Here is a 14,887-nt window from a genome sequence, read left to right as displayed (position 1 = left end):
GAAACAGGAAAGGTCCAGATGACATACCTGTTGAGGAATGGAGAAGTCAGAGAGGGAGGGCAATGGACTTTAACTTGATTGTTTAAAACAATTTCAGAGGATGCCTGAAGAATGGAGAACTGCACGGTACTTGAAGAACAAGGATAATGTGAAGAGCTGCTACAGAAGAATAATGGTAATAAGCCATAGCATGAAGTCAGAGTGCTTCATGTGCTATGTTCGCCTTAAGAGTGTTGATGGAGATGTATAGAGAGCGTCATAAGAAGTTGCACTCTCTCAGCACTTACGATAAGGTTTCAAGAGAGGAATTTTGGTACTCCGCGAGGAAGTCATGAGTGGTAAAGTATATGAGCGTGGTGCAGGACATGTATGAAGACAGCGAGACAGTGGTGAGTTGTGTGGTAGAAGTGACAGATGGGCTCAAAGTAAGGGTGATCCTGACTCGCAGATTCAGCTCTGAGCCCTTTCTTGTTTTTAATGATGATGGGCAGGACTTATGTTTGCAGACAACATTGTGCTCTATTGTTAGAGCAGGTGGAAGAATGCCTGGAGAGGTGCATTGCACTAGCAAAAGTCAGGGGCCCAAGGTGGACGTGGCAGAGCTGAAGATCCTCGAACTGGGAGGGACTAGGATGAGAAAAGAGTAGATGAGAGGAACAGCTCAGGTTGAGTGGTGTGGAGAAAAAGTTAGAGAGGCAATCTTTTTGAAAGGGATAGTGGATATATTGGACAAATTATGTCATGAGGACATGCAGAGGGCTGCAAAAAATACATGTAAAAAAAAAAAAAAAACAAAAGCCAAACTCTGTACGCTCATGGAGTTACAGTATAAACCTCTCTCCATATATTTGCAAACAATTGTCTTGCAATAATTATCTATTTAAAAGAAAAAAAAAAAAACAACCCTCAGGTCATAAAATAAAATAAACATTGTGACATTTGAAAAAAGTGCCATAAAGGACATCTTGGGATGCTGCTTTATATATTTTAGGCCACTCAAAATCCAACAGCAGATAAAGTACATGCAAAAACATTATGTTTTATTTATACAATAACAATTGAACAGTTCAAAATTGTATAAATAGATGCCTGGAGACTGCGCCACATGAAAATGATGCTATTTAGCAGATACAGTTGAAAACACAACTTTAAACGTGTTTATGTTTTTGATATATTCTCTTTGACACTTTGCTTTAGGCACGGAAATTGAATTTCAAATTAAATAAATATAAAATCTATGCACATACTATGAGCTCTGTTATCCACCAATTTTATTATAAAACATAACAATATCAAGCATGCATTTACACACGTGTTAAGTTCTTACAGTTACCGATCGCTATGAATACCACCAAAAATGCTTGTGATATAAAACCCTTTATTAAAGTTATATTTTACATCTATTAAACATCTTTACTTTTTTTTTCTTAAGAGTGAATTATCTGCATTCAGACTTCGCTTTGAAGAAAATGTATCATTTGAATCATTTATTCTATTTACAGCACATATTAGCTTTTTGATTTCCCTCCAGGTCCTTCGTGCGTCACACGTCGTCAAACACGCCCTTCACTGGAGGTGACAGAGTGAGGTAACTTCCTGCTGTGGATCTACAGCATTAAACACAGTGACACAGTGCGACAGAGAGGGACTGTTAGCATTCTTTTAAAACACAATATTATTCAGATTTATTTTAACACTAACCAACTATATTCTTGGTACTGAATGACATCATACCTTCTGTTGGGCGACTCGTCATCACTGGAGTCTTCCTGCAGTAAGCCCGTCTGCTGCTCGTCGGCCTTTTCGTTTCTTCTGGTAAATGTGACAACTGTGAATACAGAGAAGAAAAGATGCACAACACTAGTAAGCAGGTTGACTTCTTCTACAAGGGGTGGCTATAGCTCCAGAGACAGAGGTCATCTACTAATTGGAAGGTTAGTAGTTCGATGTATGCATTCACAGAAAAACCGTACCTGTATGACTGGGTGAATGACACAAGTTGTATAATGAGTGCTTAAGTAGAGTAGAAAAGCACGATATAAAAACCAGTTTATTTACCATATAAATCATGATAATCCATCAAAAATCCATGTTTGGTGTAATTCAAAACAAAGGGGAAAGGTGGTGACATGTTAAAAACTCTAGAAATGTTCTTCGTAATAATCATCTGCAGCAAAGAAATGACCGTTATCTACCATCTGCTAGATATTTATATATGTAGAAATATATATAGATGTAAAGCAGGCAGTTGTTCATGTGCAGCGTATTAGGTTCTTGCCACATAATTTGAATCAGATTGAGATCTTGAATTTGACTGTAATTTTTCAACACTTTGATTCCGACTTGTTGCTGCTGCTCGGAATCATTATCTTGTTGCATTACCAAGCTACAACAAGGCTTTAGCTGTCAGACAGATGGCCTCACATTTAACTCTAGAATACTTTTTGTACAGAGCAGTTTGTGGTCAACAGGTGCCCAGGTCCTGAGGCCCAAATCATTACACCTGCACACCCTGCTTGACAACTTGTATGAGGTGTTTTCCTGCTGTGTTTGGATAATAAAATATAAACCAAAGCCATGCTGCCATGTTCTTTTTAGAGAAAAGAGGCCTTCTTGTGGCAGCACTTCCAAACAAGCCATACTTGTTCAGTCTTTTGCATAGATTCCTGTATGATAAGTTCTTTTTACTTGTGTCATGTTCATAGAAACCTAAGAATAACTTCCTGTGGGAACACAGGGGTGGTGCTTCTTCCAAAGAAACCCAACCAGGCAAGCTGTAAAGCCTGTATGGATATGTATCTCATGTGGGTGAGGTGCCCTAGGTCTAAAATTATAGATTTTTAGTTTCTTGTATGAGCAGCAAGTCAGGTGGACAAATAGAAAATATTAGATAGATGTAGTGATATGAGAAAGAGCCCTACCACTTTTCTTGATCTTTGTTACAGGCTCCTTCTGGTTATCCTTTAACTCAGTGTAACCAGCTCTGTTCTGCCCAGTGGCCCCATCGACACCATACCGCTCCCTCCACGCCTGAAGCACAAAACAAAGTAGGCACACTATACACACAAACCAGTAGAACCGGCAAGCCAATAGGCTGGATAGATCTTCTTGTCTTGAGCGACTAAAGAAAGAAAATATCTACCCATCTTCGATTCTCTCCATCTTCAGCTCTTTGTCTTTTCCTTCTTTCTACAGAAGAACAAATTATAAAACATACAGTACAAACATAACAAACATACAAAAAAACCCTTTTTCATAGGTTACTATAATAATGCATGAAAACATTAACTGTAAAAATCTGGATATGTTTAGCTGCCAAAACTGCTCTGATGCACAGAAACTTCAGGAAGAGTAAGCGATTGAACTTGTGATCAAATTACCTCTTTTGATGAGTTCCCTGCCTTCATCCACCAGGTCAGAGATCAAATCATCATCAGTGATGTACTGATGGAAGCCCAAGAGGTTCAAACAGCGAGACCCCAGACTACAAAACAAAATGATTGACATGCATACTGTAACACATAAGTTCTTATACTCAAGACAAAAACGTGATGGGTTTTTCAGAGCAGATTCCTTCTGCAAAATGGCCATTTTATTGCTCATAATTAACCTTCATCTTAAGTGTATCAGAGTAATAAAAAGTATAAAACTAATACATTTCTACCGTGCAATTTGTGATAACCAGGTGGGTAGTGTATAGCTGGGATGATTTTAACCACACTGGATTAAATTGGTAAGTAGTATAAAATAAAGGGCGTGATAATGTGTTTGGAAATGTGTTTGCACTACAGATTCTGGACAAAAGCAGAATTCAGTAGAAAAGCTAAAGTCCTATCAACTCTACTTCAAACAATGAGTCCAACAAAAAATTAAATTGCTATTTTTAAGCATAATTTAAATAACGAGTGTTTTACACTTATACAATATTTCACATCATGAGTCACAAAACCATCAACGCTTCAAGGATTATAGACAAGACAGATTTTTACTCTATTATGAGATAAACTGTAACAATGTTACTTACTCTAACAATATTATTAAAACTTGTTATTTGTTCCATAGCTTTCTTTAAATATATAGTCTTCTAAGTTCTCATATTTATAGCTGTACTTATACATCTTAAATCAGCCATTGGACTATTTTTAGGTGGGAAAAATACACAAGAATGTGCAAAAGTTGTTAGAGATTGCTGGTTTACTTGTAATATGTAGCAAAGCACAGCAGCAACACCAGCATGGGATAATAGATGTAGAACCCATCTGATATAAATGACAGCAGCTGCATAGAGCCCATAATCTGATAAAAAAAAAAAACACAAAGAAAAGAAAAACACACATTTAATTTACAGGTACAAATGTCTGTGTGTGTGTGTTGATACATGAATTTGTGGAACCCACAGAGGTGTAAGATGTCTGTACTCGGCTCTTGTGTGAGATTGCAGAGTCCATGTGAATCATTCCCAGAAAGTTGAGGCATAAAGGTGGAGTGAGACGACAAAATAACCTGAGTCATACAGGGAAAAAGAGAGAGAATATTAAAATTAGGACAACACAAATTAAGCATACCAGACTGAATTGTGCTTCCTGTTTGGAAAGTCTGACCTGTAACCTATCGTTCCATTGATATGAAACCAAAATGCAAAGATGTGTTTGACTAACTAACTTTCTATTTCAACTCACTTCATCCCTTATAGTGTAAATATGCTGCACATACATGCCACTGAACAGCAGGCTGTAAGCATCAGTCTGGTGATGTGGCACCAGGTAATAGTAGTTGAAAAATCGTATCCTGAAAACTGTGGAGTAGACGCACATGCACATGAACAGGATACCCACAAAGCACACCATCTGTTGGAGAGAAAAAGGAAACACGTTTGAAGGTTAGGCTTGAACTGAAGAAAACAAAATAACCAACATGTTTATGTTCACAGCAGATTTCTGTTGGTTTTAAATAAAATAATAATGTGGGAGTCCAAGTGTTTGAAAGGCAAACTTTTGTTTCTTTCACCAATTTTCTGGCAAAAAGGAAAAAAAACTTTAAATAAATCAAAATACTGTGTTACTCCTTGTAGTAACGTCATTCTAACGGGATTAACGCTGACAGCACTAATACATACTCACCTCAATGCAATGATAGTTGTACCATTTTTCAGCCAACTGAATAAAGACCGCAAACAGAGAAAGGACGGGGTGTGTGCTGAAGAAGGTGCACTCAGACCAGATTACTGCAGCGGAGAGTAAGCACAGGAGGACGGCCAGCAGCCTGCAGAGGCCCTGTCTGAGCACACACTCCCAAAACCACTCTGAACACACACACACACACACACACACACACACACACACACACACACACACACACACACACACACACACACACACACACACACACACACACACACAAACAAATATGCGTGTAAGTGCAAACTCACATTTATGTTATACAAAAAAAAGGCACATGACTGCCTAAAAGTTGCATGTTGTTTGCCAGACAACAAACAGTGAAAAAAAGAGAAATATTCTTGTTGCTAACTGAAAACAAACCACAACTTTCTATTATGGCAGATATTCAAGAACATTTTTAAGGCTGTATTACATATATTATCAATGCCATAATAAGTTTTACTTTTAATACTCCATGTGGGAATCTAAGAACTCACCTACAGTTGGAGTGTAGATGAACCTACGGATGCAGCCACGGTGTGCTAAAGGGAAGCTGTGGGTGAAGTGTCGGAGCGAGCTGTTCCGGCTTTTTGCTACATCTTCCAGATGAAAGGCCTGCTCTAACAGGATAGACCACTGAACCTGAGTCTGATTGTGTCTCTGCACTGCGCTGACCACCTGAAAACACACACGCAAATACAAAACATACAGGAAAGATGGGCAAACACTTTTTACAGGCATTTTAATGTGTAATAATATTTTTTTGCTTTATTTTTTTTTAATTCACAGTGCAATTTTAAAAAGAATTAATTACTTTTTCATGAAGTTTAACTAGGACTCTTTTGGTGGGAGGGGCATTCTGGTCCATGCGAGAGATTTCCACATTTATTCCCATCTCTTCTTGGTACTTTGTGGGACACTGAAGTGAAATGACACTCAAATGAGCCCAGTGTACAAGCTGAAAATGCACAATATATGCATGAGGAAAAATTGTTTGTGGAATTTGGTTTCATTTCTTACCTTTGTGAAAATTATGTCCACATACTTCCTTAGAAAGTGGTTTTGCCTGACAGAGGCATGGATGCCTGCAACCTCCTGTTAAAAAAAGCAGATTATTTTTGTAAAGAAAAAAAATTCATATGCTGCAGTTTATTCTTTATTCTGTTATAAGTAAACCCTTGCCTCCATGACATCTGCAAGTTTCTCATCTGCCTCTGCCTTCTCAGTAGCCATCTTTGCTACCTTGAAGTAGCTCTTGGATAGCACGTAATTGTGGGAAGATGACAGCCAATAAGACCGTGGGATTTCCACCAAGCCATAGCCTAGCAACAGGACCAGGAGGAAGAGTCCCCAGGTGTTGGCAGCTGTAATCCCTATGGTCTGGAGGTCCGCCCTACATGATTTAAAAGAAAGAAAGTAGATTATGCTGATTATGCTAACCAGAAAGCACAAATTGAAACATAGTGCATACAGTTCCAACTCGACTTACCAGGTCAGTTTCCACTTTAGCTGAACAGCCACATAGATGAGCAGAGCGATGAAGATGAGAAGGTATGTGCCATAATAAAGTGCATTTTCAATTAAAGCTGTTTTGATTTTTCCAACCACTGAGAAAGCTCCTGAGCGTGCATAAGACTGCATAAAGGGCAACAGCAGCCTGCATGCTCACAGAGAACAGACAGAAAGAAAGAAAGAGAGAGAAAAGGAAAGTCAAAACATTTTTTAACTTAAGGTAGAATGATGTGTAAAAAAAAAGAAGAAGAATGAATTAGAGCCCAACTGATATAGGAATTTTTTCACTGATTATTGCTGATTTAAAAATTAAAAAATATCAGCTAATATTTTTTGGAGACGCATTAAAGATAAACACATTTCCTTAACATTTTTAATATTTAGTTAGTTAGTCAGACTCATTACTAAGATAATATGATAACTTTTTTTTCAAAACAGTCTGGTTTTAATGTCACAACAACTTGTGGACAACTCATTTGCACTCTGCCTAAGCCTGATCAGACCCCATAACCCTTTTTTTCCTGAGTGAACATCGGCAGGTCTGTTTTCACATCGCAAAACTATGGCATCATAACAATGTGACTGGTCACATGCAATGATGAATCCAGATCAACAGTAACTATGATGATCCAGGACCAACACCAACACGGGGATATCAGATACACCTATTGCCAACAGGGAGGATAGAGAGTGCCCTCTGGTGGAACACTTAGATATCCTGACTCCTAACATGGGACGCTTTATTTATCGTATGTTTATGAGTAAGAGGATCTTACCATGTAAGAAACTGAGAAGTCCAGTATACAACTCTCCAAAACACTTCGAGGGTGTCATTTGGAATATAAGTCCAAGGCTCCTCACACTTGCCTGGTGGACTGAAGCGCACACAGAAGATTAAAGAATTAGAGAAAAAAAGCACACTGGAAGCCAGGTATAAAATTCTAAATGCTCAAAAGCCACATGATACATCATCACAACTTTAACACAACCACACCTTGAATCCATAAAATATACACTGTATGGATTTTGTTGCCATTTCAAAATCACTCATTGCCCCAAAAAGGTTCAGTACCCCCAAATTTCATGACAGATTTCTAATAAAGAATAGCTCCAATAAAATAAAACAATGTACGAACTAAATGCGGTAACATTTTTGTAAAGAAGTATTACTCCTGAATTCTAAAACTGTATTTCTCAAAGCTGCGAGAGCCACGAATGGAATTTAATTCACCTCCATCGTATTAGGGTGAAGGGTGAAATCTGAGAGATGACACCGATCAGCCACTGTGTTAGATACACTTGCTCGTTCACGCAAATATCTGATAGGAAGGCAAGAGTCAATTGAATAACTACTCATTTGTGAATTTGGCATAAACAACATGAAAGCACATGTTGTTTATGCCAACATGTATCAACACTTCAAGATGCTGCTGGCTGTGGTGTAATGCTGTGAAGATATTTTCTTGGCAGACTTTCATCCCCTTAATATCAGCTGGCATTGTTTAAACACCAGAGCCTACTGGAGTATCGCAAAAGGTCTCCACAGTCACCAGATCTCAATTCCATTGAGCACCTTTGGAATGTGGTGGAATGAGAAATTATAATCATGCAAGTGCAGCTGACAATTCTGCAGGAATTATGTGATGCTATCATGTCAGTATTGATATGAGCGACTTCTTGAATCTATGCCCCAAAGAATTAAAGGAGTCCAACCCATTGCTAACTAGGTGTACCTAATAAAGTGGCCGGTGAGTGTATGTAACACATAAAAATGATGAGTACTGATATCATCTAGGGGAATTACAAATAAGCAAAAAAAAACGCTGATTCTTAACAGTTTTAGAACACCAAACAAAACAGTAGAGCGACTTGAACTGAGTGAATAAAGTCTGTTCAGTTGTAAGGCTTTACTTGGGCTTAAAGCAATCAAATACATGGAGAAGTCATGTGAAAGATGAGCAAATGAGATTATGAGATCCCCGTGGAATGCTGGCTCCTTTGCTAAACAAACATGGACAAAGTGGATATGTGCAGATCAGCAGATTATCTGCTGTGTTGTGTATAATGCTGCATGGCGGTGGAGCAAATCTGGAAAACTATGGCCCTATTTCTGATAAATCAAAACAACGTCTTTACCTCATAGATGGAAAAGGAGACAAGTTGGCCTCACTCCTACTACTGGGGTTCGTTGGAGGTGCAGTAGTGGTGTTTGTAATGTTAGAATTGCACTGATTGTAGACAGCCTGGCAGAAGAGTAGAGTTTGCACAGTCAGGCAAACACATGTAAAAGTGCAGTGAACATAGTTAATATAAGACCCCAGAGGTGAGATTTGTATAAATAAACACACAGCTCAACCTTACTTAGAGAAAATTTTTCAAAAAGCACATAAAAATCTTATTCTTGCCCACCCCCCACCCCCTGAAAAAATAAAGTCACACTAATAAAGAAATTAACGTCTAGTACCATGCTGACATCAAGTGGTAGGATGAAGACGATGAGGAAGCACAGGTACCAGGACAGCAGCGTTCCAAACAGGACCAGCCTCTGCTGCTTCCACAGATCTCCATAACGCTGGAGGAGGTAGAGGGCCAAGAAAAAAACGACCACCACCACAACAGCCAGCGCAGCACCACTCATGATGACTTATAACAAGACAGACATCAAGAGCTCATGACAGCAGACTGAAAAGACCTGGAAACAAAGAGAAAGAGGTGAGTGGTGAAAGCAGACAGAATATCAGCTCTTATCTGCTGGATAACAGAGAGAAACAGCTTGACCAGTTGAGATGTGGGGAAATAGAAGTGACTAAAATACAGTAACATAACACACTGCAATGGATTAATTAAAAGAAAGCTTTATTTATTTATGAGAGGAAAAGAAATGAACGAAAACCAGCAGGACCTTGAATTAATACACAAATCTGAAACTCTAGTGTGCCCAAAGATATTCTTTGACATTTCACAAACACTCACAGAGGTAAGCTACTCTGATAACGTTCAGACCGAACAGAGGAAACAACTGGCTTTTAGAAAGTTTTTCAAGTGGGATATTTTTCACATAAAAAAGCTTTGAATCCTGTTTTCCAGATGTTTTGGAGTGATAACTACTGTTTTCAAGACGGTCATTTAGCTATTGTGGTCATGTTTTCAGAAGCGATGATTTTCGATGCATTTCCGCGCCGTGTTCTCGCACTGTTAACAGTCAATGCTGTGTTTCATTTCATGAACAAAGTAGGCCCACTTTTTATATATTTTATTTATTAGAGCCAGACAGACTCTTACCTGTGGAGGGTTCATTGTCATCAAAAAGCACAGAAAACTTTCTTAACTTACAGTCACATCATATTTCCTGGACGGGAACCCCGACAGATGTATACAACCTTTGAAACTACGTTGCGTAACTAACGTTCGGTACGCTAGCTTTGCTGGAGCAGCAGGGGATTCTGGGTATTGTAGGCACTAGTGACTGCTGAGAATTTCATCGACAACGTAACGCCAAGTGAATCATATTTGATACATGAGTTGTTATTGTTTTTTTTTTTAACTAATATATGCCAATTAATATTTATTTACTTATTTGATACTCCAGTTTTTTATAAAAAAAAAAAAGGGTAATTATTTTATGGTTCAGGCTTTAGAGTAGACACAAGTAACTGTATTTTATTAGCATTATTGCATCACTGGGATCCATACATACACATACAGTGTAGACAGGTAGACAGATATGCTCATACAAATGATTGTAGGTTCAAAACCTGAGAAGGATACACAAATATAAACTTTTAAACTGTTCTAGTAAATTGAAAAAGGAGAAGAAGTAGCTGCATGTTTTTTGTAGTCATTACATTTGTAGCCAGTTTTTTTCTGAACTTAGTTCGAATGACAGCTACATACTTTGCTAGAATATGTTGTGAGCTGACAGTACTATCTTTAAATATACACCGCGTTCCAAATTATCATGCAAATTATATTTTTCTCTGATTTTCCTAAATAGTCGATTCAAATGACAGCATGATTTTCGAGTCATCAAGCATTAGAGTATAATTCAAATGTTACTCAACAAACCTCCCAATGAAAACAGTATGTTTTTCAAAAATAAAAAACTTAAAATGCACTGTTCCAAATTATTACGCAAACAGAGTTTCAAAACATTTTAAAGAATGTAGAGAATTGAAAGTGGTCATTTGTTGAATTTGCAGCATTAGGAGATTATATTTACTGAAATCAAAGCTATTTCAATCAAAAACCTCTTAAAAGGTCAAGTTACATATTAACATAGGACCCCTTATTTGATAGCAGTTTCACAGTTCTTGCATCCATGGAACTTGTGAGTTTTTGGAGAGTTTCTGCTTGAATGTCTTTGCAGGATGTCAGAATAGGCTCTGTTGCTGCTGTTTGGATGTGAACTGCCTCCCACCCTCATAGTTTTTTGCTTGAGGATGCTCCAAAGGTTCTCAATAGGATTGAGGTTAGGGGAGGATGGGGGCCACACCATGAGTTTCTCTCCTTTTATGCTGATAGCAGCCAATGATGCAGAGGTATTCCTTGCAGCATGAGATGGTGCATTGTCTAGCATGAAGATGATTTTGTTGCGGAAAGCATGGTTCTTCTTTTTCTATCATGGAAGAAAGTGGTCAGTCAGAAAATCCACATACTTTGCAGTGGCCATTTTCACACCTTCAGGGGCCCTAAAGGGCCAGACCAGCTCTCTCCCCGTGATTCCGCCCCAAGAGATGACTCCACCACCTGATGTCACAGCCTTGTTGGGACATGGTGGCCATCCACCAACCATCCACCACCATCCATCTGGACCATCCACGGTTGTATGGCACTCATCAGTGAACAAGACTGTTTGAAAACTAGTCGTCATGTAGTTCTGGGCCCACTGCAGCCTTTTCTGCTTGTGAGTATTGGTTAGGGGTAGGGATGGGTGCCAGTATCCGGTGCACCGGAATAAACGGTAGTAACCAGACCGAAAAGCAGCGCACATTTCGGTGCTTTATTTCGGTGCTTTTTTTTTTTTTTTCCTGCGATGTCATACACTTTGGATTCTAGCCAATCATTTTACCTTTCCAAGGAAGTAGGCGGGCCCAGGTACATACATTCTTTTAGAGCAGAGTTACAGATTAAAAATGCCCAAAGCGGTCAAAAGTCTGGCTGTACTTCACAGCAAAAGATGCAAACTCAGCAGCCTGCAACAAGTGCTTTAAGGTGATACTGTGATGATGGATGATGATGGCAGCAGCAGCCGTTCTTCTCTGCGTGAGTAGCTTAATGTTGTTCGTGTGTAATTTACATTGAGTAGGCTAACCACGTTATTAAATTAATGCATGTAAGGTGAACTAGTAAACACCGTTGTAGTTACATGCGGCTGTCTTCTTGTTTGATAGAGTGATACCATATATGCCCTATAGCTGCAAAAAAGGCTAACATTGTTATGTTTTTACACCCCCCCAAAAAAAACAAAAAAAACAAAAAAAAAAAAAACAGCTAAACATGAGAGGTTTTAGGACAAAGTTTGTGTTTTCCATTGTTTAAGCACCGATTCCAACCAAAGGAGGTATGTTGTATCAACAGAAAAGGCTAACTTGGTTATCATTTTGCAGAAAAACAGAGACTTCTAAAAATAAAAACATGAGAGGTTTTTGGACCAATTTTGTGTTCTCCTTTCTTTAAGCACCGGTTCGAGCACCGTTTAAGCACCGGCACCGTTTCACAAGTACTGGTTTGGCACCAGTATCGGCTAAAACCTAAACGATACCCATCCCTAGTTAGGGATTCCCTAGTTAGGGATACCCATCCCTAGTTAGGGATTCCCAAATAGAAGAGACTTGCACAACTGCAAGTCTCTGGAGGATCCTACATCTTAATGTTCACAGGGCTCCAGAGGCACCAGCAGCTTCAAATATCTGTTTGCTGCTTTGTAATGGCCTTTTAGCAGCTGCTCCCCTAGTCTGATGTATTTGTCTGACAGAAACCTTCGTCATTGTCCCTTTATCTGCACGAACCCGTGTGTGCTCTGAGTCAGCCAGAAATCTCTTAACATTATGGTGATCACGCTTAAATTTTCGTGAAATATCTAAGGTTTTCATTACATGTCCAAGGCATTCAACTATTTCACGCTTTTCAGCAACAGAGAGATCCTTTTTCTTTCCCATACTGCTTGAAAATGGTGGTCTGCTTAATAATGTGGAACATCCTTCTTTAGGGGTTTTTCCTTTAATTGGGCTCAACGGGCAAACTAATGATCATAGGTGTCCAAGATTGATTTCAGTGATACAAAGAGTCCTGAGACACAATTCCATCCATGAGTTTAACTGAAAAACAACTTATTTCATCTTTATGCCATTTAAACACAATTTGCATAATATTTGTGTAAGTAAATAGCAGAAATAACCAGAAAATCTTTGCAGTAGTGTCTTATAAGGAAACCTCACTCACCCCACTTTTTAGTACAAGATATAGGATGAGGAAAGAGCAGAACAGAGTGAAGAGGCTGGAATGTGGACAGAGAAGCAAGCATATGAATAATGTGGCCATAATTCAGCATAAAAAGATGTGTGGATTGCACAGCATTGAAAGAGAAACATAATGGTGTTCTGTAGAAGACAGAAACAGTTTTTGTCTCCAGAGACATGCATATTCTGTATAGCACAAAGCTACATAAGGACAGGCTGAAATATAACAAATGAAACAGAAATAAATGATGCTACTTCTTCTTATTATACTCCTGATTCTGAATTTAACAGAGTGATACAATTTATGAAAAATAAAATTCATATGAACTTCAAAATCTATTACAGGTTCATATACAAAATCAGCCACTGGCTTTCTTATTACAGAAAGACAAAATTGCACGTCAACTTCTTTTTTTCCATATTTTTTAATCCTGCCAACATACATATTTTTTCAGATATGCATTCTGATATTCTGATATGATATAAATTAATTTCTGTCTGTCCTTGCAAACTACCTTTTAAATCCGTTGGTTAAAGTTGTGTTGGTTTGCATGCGCTTCTAATTGCAACACAGGCAAAAAATGCATAAATCTTAATTCTTGCAACACAGACAATTATTCTCTAAAGTTGGTGAATCTTGAAAAAGAAAAACTCAAATCACTTTTTCAGTTGTGTTTTCTTCTGATCGCGTGCTCCACTTCTCCTCCACCCTACTCCCTGAAACATTTGTACTTATATCCAGATAGAGTGCTGACTGAAAGCGACACAGAATGCTTTCAGTGCGTTTCAGTTGTGGAGGTACAACCATACATAAGGGTCGTCAGCGTACATGGGTCCAAGTATGTTTATGCACACACCTCGGTGCTCCAGCAACAAGTCCATGTGGCCCAGCAGATCCAGACACAGATGTTCAGCGAGATTCACTAAAACGGCCCAGCCTTCAATTGCTCTGGTCACACCCAGTGCATCCAACAAAACTGACCCAAAAATGTCCAGAGAGGCTGGCCAGTCCTCTAGAAGACTGTCTGTTAGCTCCATTTTCCTGCGTCTCGTTTCTGCGGTGCAAGGCTTATTGGCCTGATTCAAACTGTTACAGCACAGATAAAACCCAGTGGCAGGTGCTTAATGAGGCCATCTGTCACACACCCCCACCCTCCCAATCCTAAAAGGATTAAAATAATTAGGTGCATGACCATTCAAACCTGTTTGAATGAGATTCAATCCTTCAGTCACTGTGGAATATATGTATGTCCTAATCTCATTGATCAGATACATTCTTCAAATCTGAGGCAGAGATTATCCTGATTATTATTATTATAGCATCACCATCTAACTGGAGGCTAAAGTTATGTATGTATATACTCATTAAAATTATTATTAATGTGTAATAAGATCATGTTTTCAGCAGGTTATTAAAATGAGCAGCTCGTATACTCACAGCAGATCATTTCTTAACCTTATGAAGGGACATTTGCTGATTATAAAGACTAACAACGTTTTACGTCACACAGTTTGAACCTGTCAGCAATAATCAGTACTGTTTTTGTTATTTTACTGTTTTTTGTTTAGTTTTTACTTTAATAACAAACAAACAAAAACACAAACAAAACCAATGTTTTATACGTACTAGATAAGGAAAAAAAAAATGCTCAGGACCAATATGTCTTTAACCACTAGATTTAAAGATGCAAAAGAAATTGTTCCTTGGGTGAACTCTAACAGGGTGGATTAAGTTAGTGCAGTTGTTTCACCACTAGA

The 14,887-nt window shown here is 38.5% G+C and overlaps 1 protein-coding gene across 2 annotated transcripts; it reads right to left on the bottom strand.

Annotated features, from left to right (window-relative positions):
* Positions 1-1,254: 1,254 nt before the first annotated feature.
* Positions 1,255-10,114, bottom strand: LOC146376253 (G-protein coupled receptor-associated protein LMBRD2B-like). Of its 2 annotated transcripts, none has more exons than XM_084947314.1 (18): positions 9,954-10,114; positions 9,136-9,363; positions 8,808-8,914; positions 7,448-7,546; positions 6,649-6,816; positions 6,342-6,552; positions 6,180-6,254; positions 5,974-6,078; positions 5,657-5,837; positions 5,121-5,302; positions 4,714-4,847; positions 4,398-4,503; positions 4,199-4,296; positions 3,381-3,484; positions 3,143-3,189; positions 2,922-3,030; positions 1,735-1,828; positions 1,255-1,607 (listed from the first exon to the last, which is right to left on the bottom strand). In XM_084947314.1, the coding sequence occupies exons 2-18, from the start codon at positions 9,307-9,309 to the stop codon at positions 1,544-1,546; spliced, it is 2,058 nt and encodes a 685-aa protein (XP_084803440.1). In that variant the 5' UTR covers positions 9,310-9,363; positions 9,954-10,114; the 3' UTR covers positions 1,255-1,543. The 2 variants fall into 2 exon arrangements, with proteins under 2 accessions (XP_084803440.1, XP_084803439.1); XM_084947313.1 differs by having other exon boundaries at positions 10,005-10,114.
* Between the last annotated feature and the right edge of the window lie 4,773 nt (positions 10,115-14,887).

This window comes from Perissodus microlepis, chromosome 12, assembly GCF_051167445.1.
Source record: "Perissodus microlepis isolate ML-2025 ecotype Zambia chromosome 12, ASM5116744v1, whole genome shotgun sequence".
NCBI lineage: Eukaryota > Metazoa > Chordata > Actinopteri > Cichliformes > Cichlidae > Perissodus > Perissodus microlepis.
Note: the sequence above shows the minus strand (reverse complement) of the source record. Positions and strands in the feature narration are given on the sequence as shown.

Excerpts from the sequence above, each read along its gene's own strand:
- LOC146376253 (XM_084947314.1), bottom strand. The coding sequence starts at position 9,309 with ATGAGTGGTGCTGCGCTGGCTGTTGTGGTGGTGGTCGTTTTTTTCTTG. Across the intron at positions 6,255-6,341 it reads AACTTGCAGATGTCATGGAG|GAGGTTGCAGGCATCCATGC; the intron begins GCAAGGGTTTAC and ends TTTTTTTAACAG. Across the intron at positions 4,848-5,120 it reads ACAACTATCATTGCATTGAG|ATGGTGTGCTTTGTGGGTAT; the intron begins GTGAGTATGTAT and ends TCTCTCCAACAG.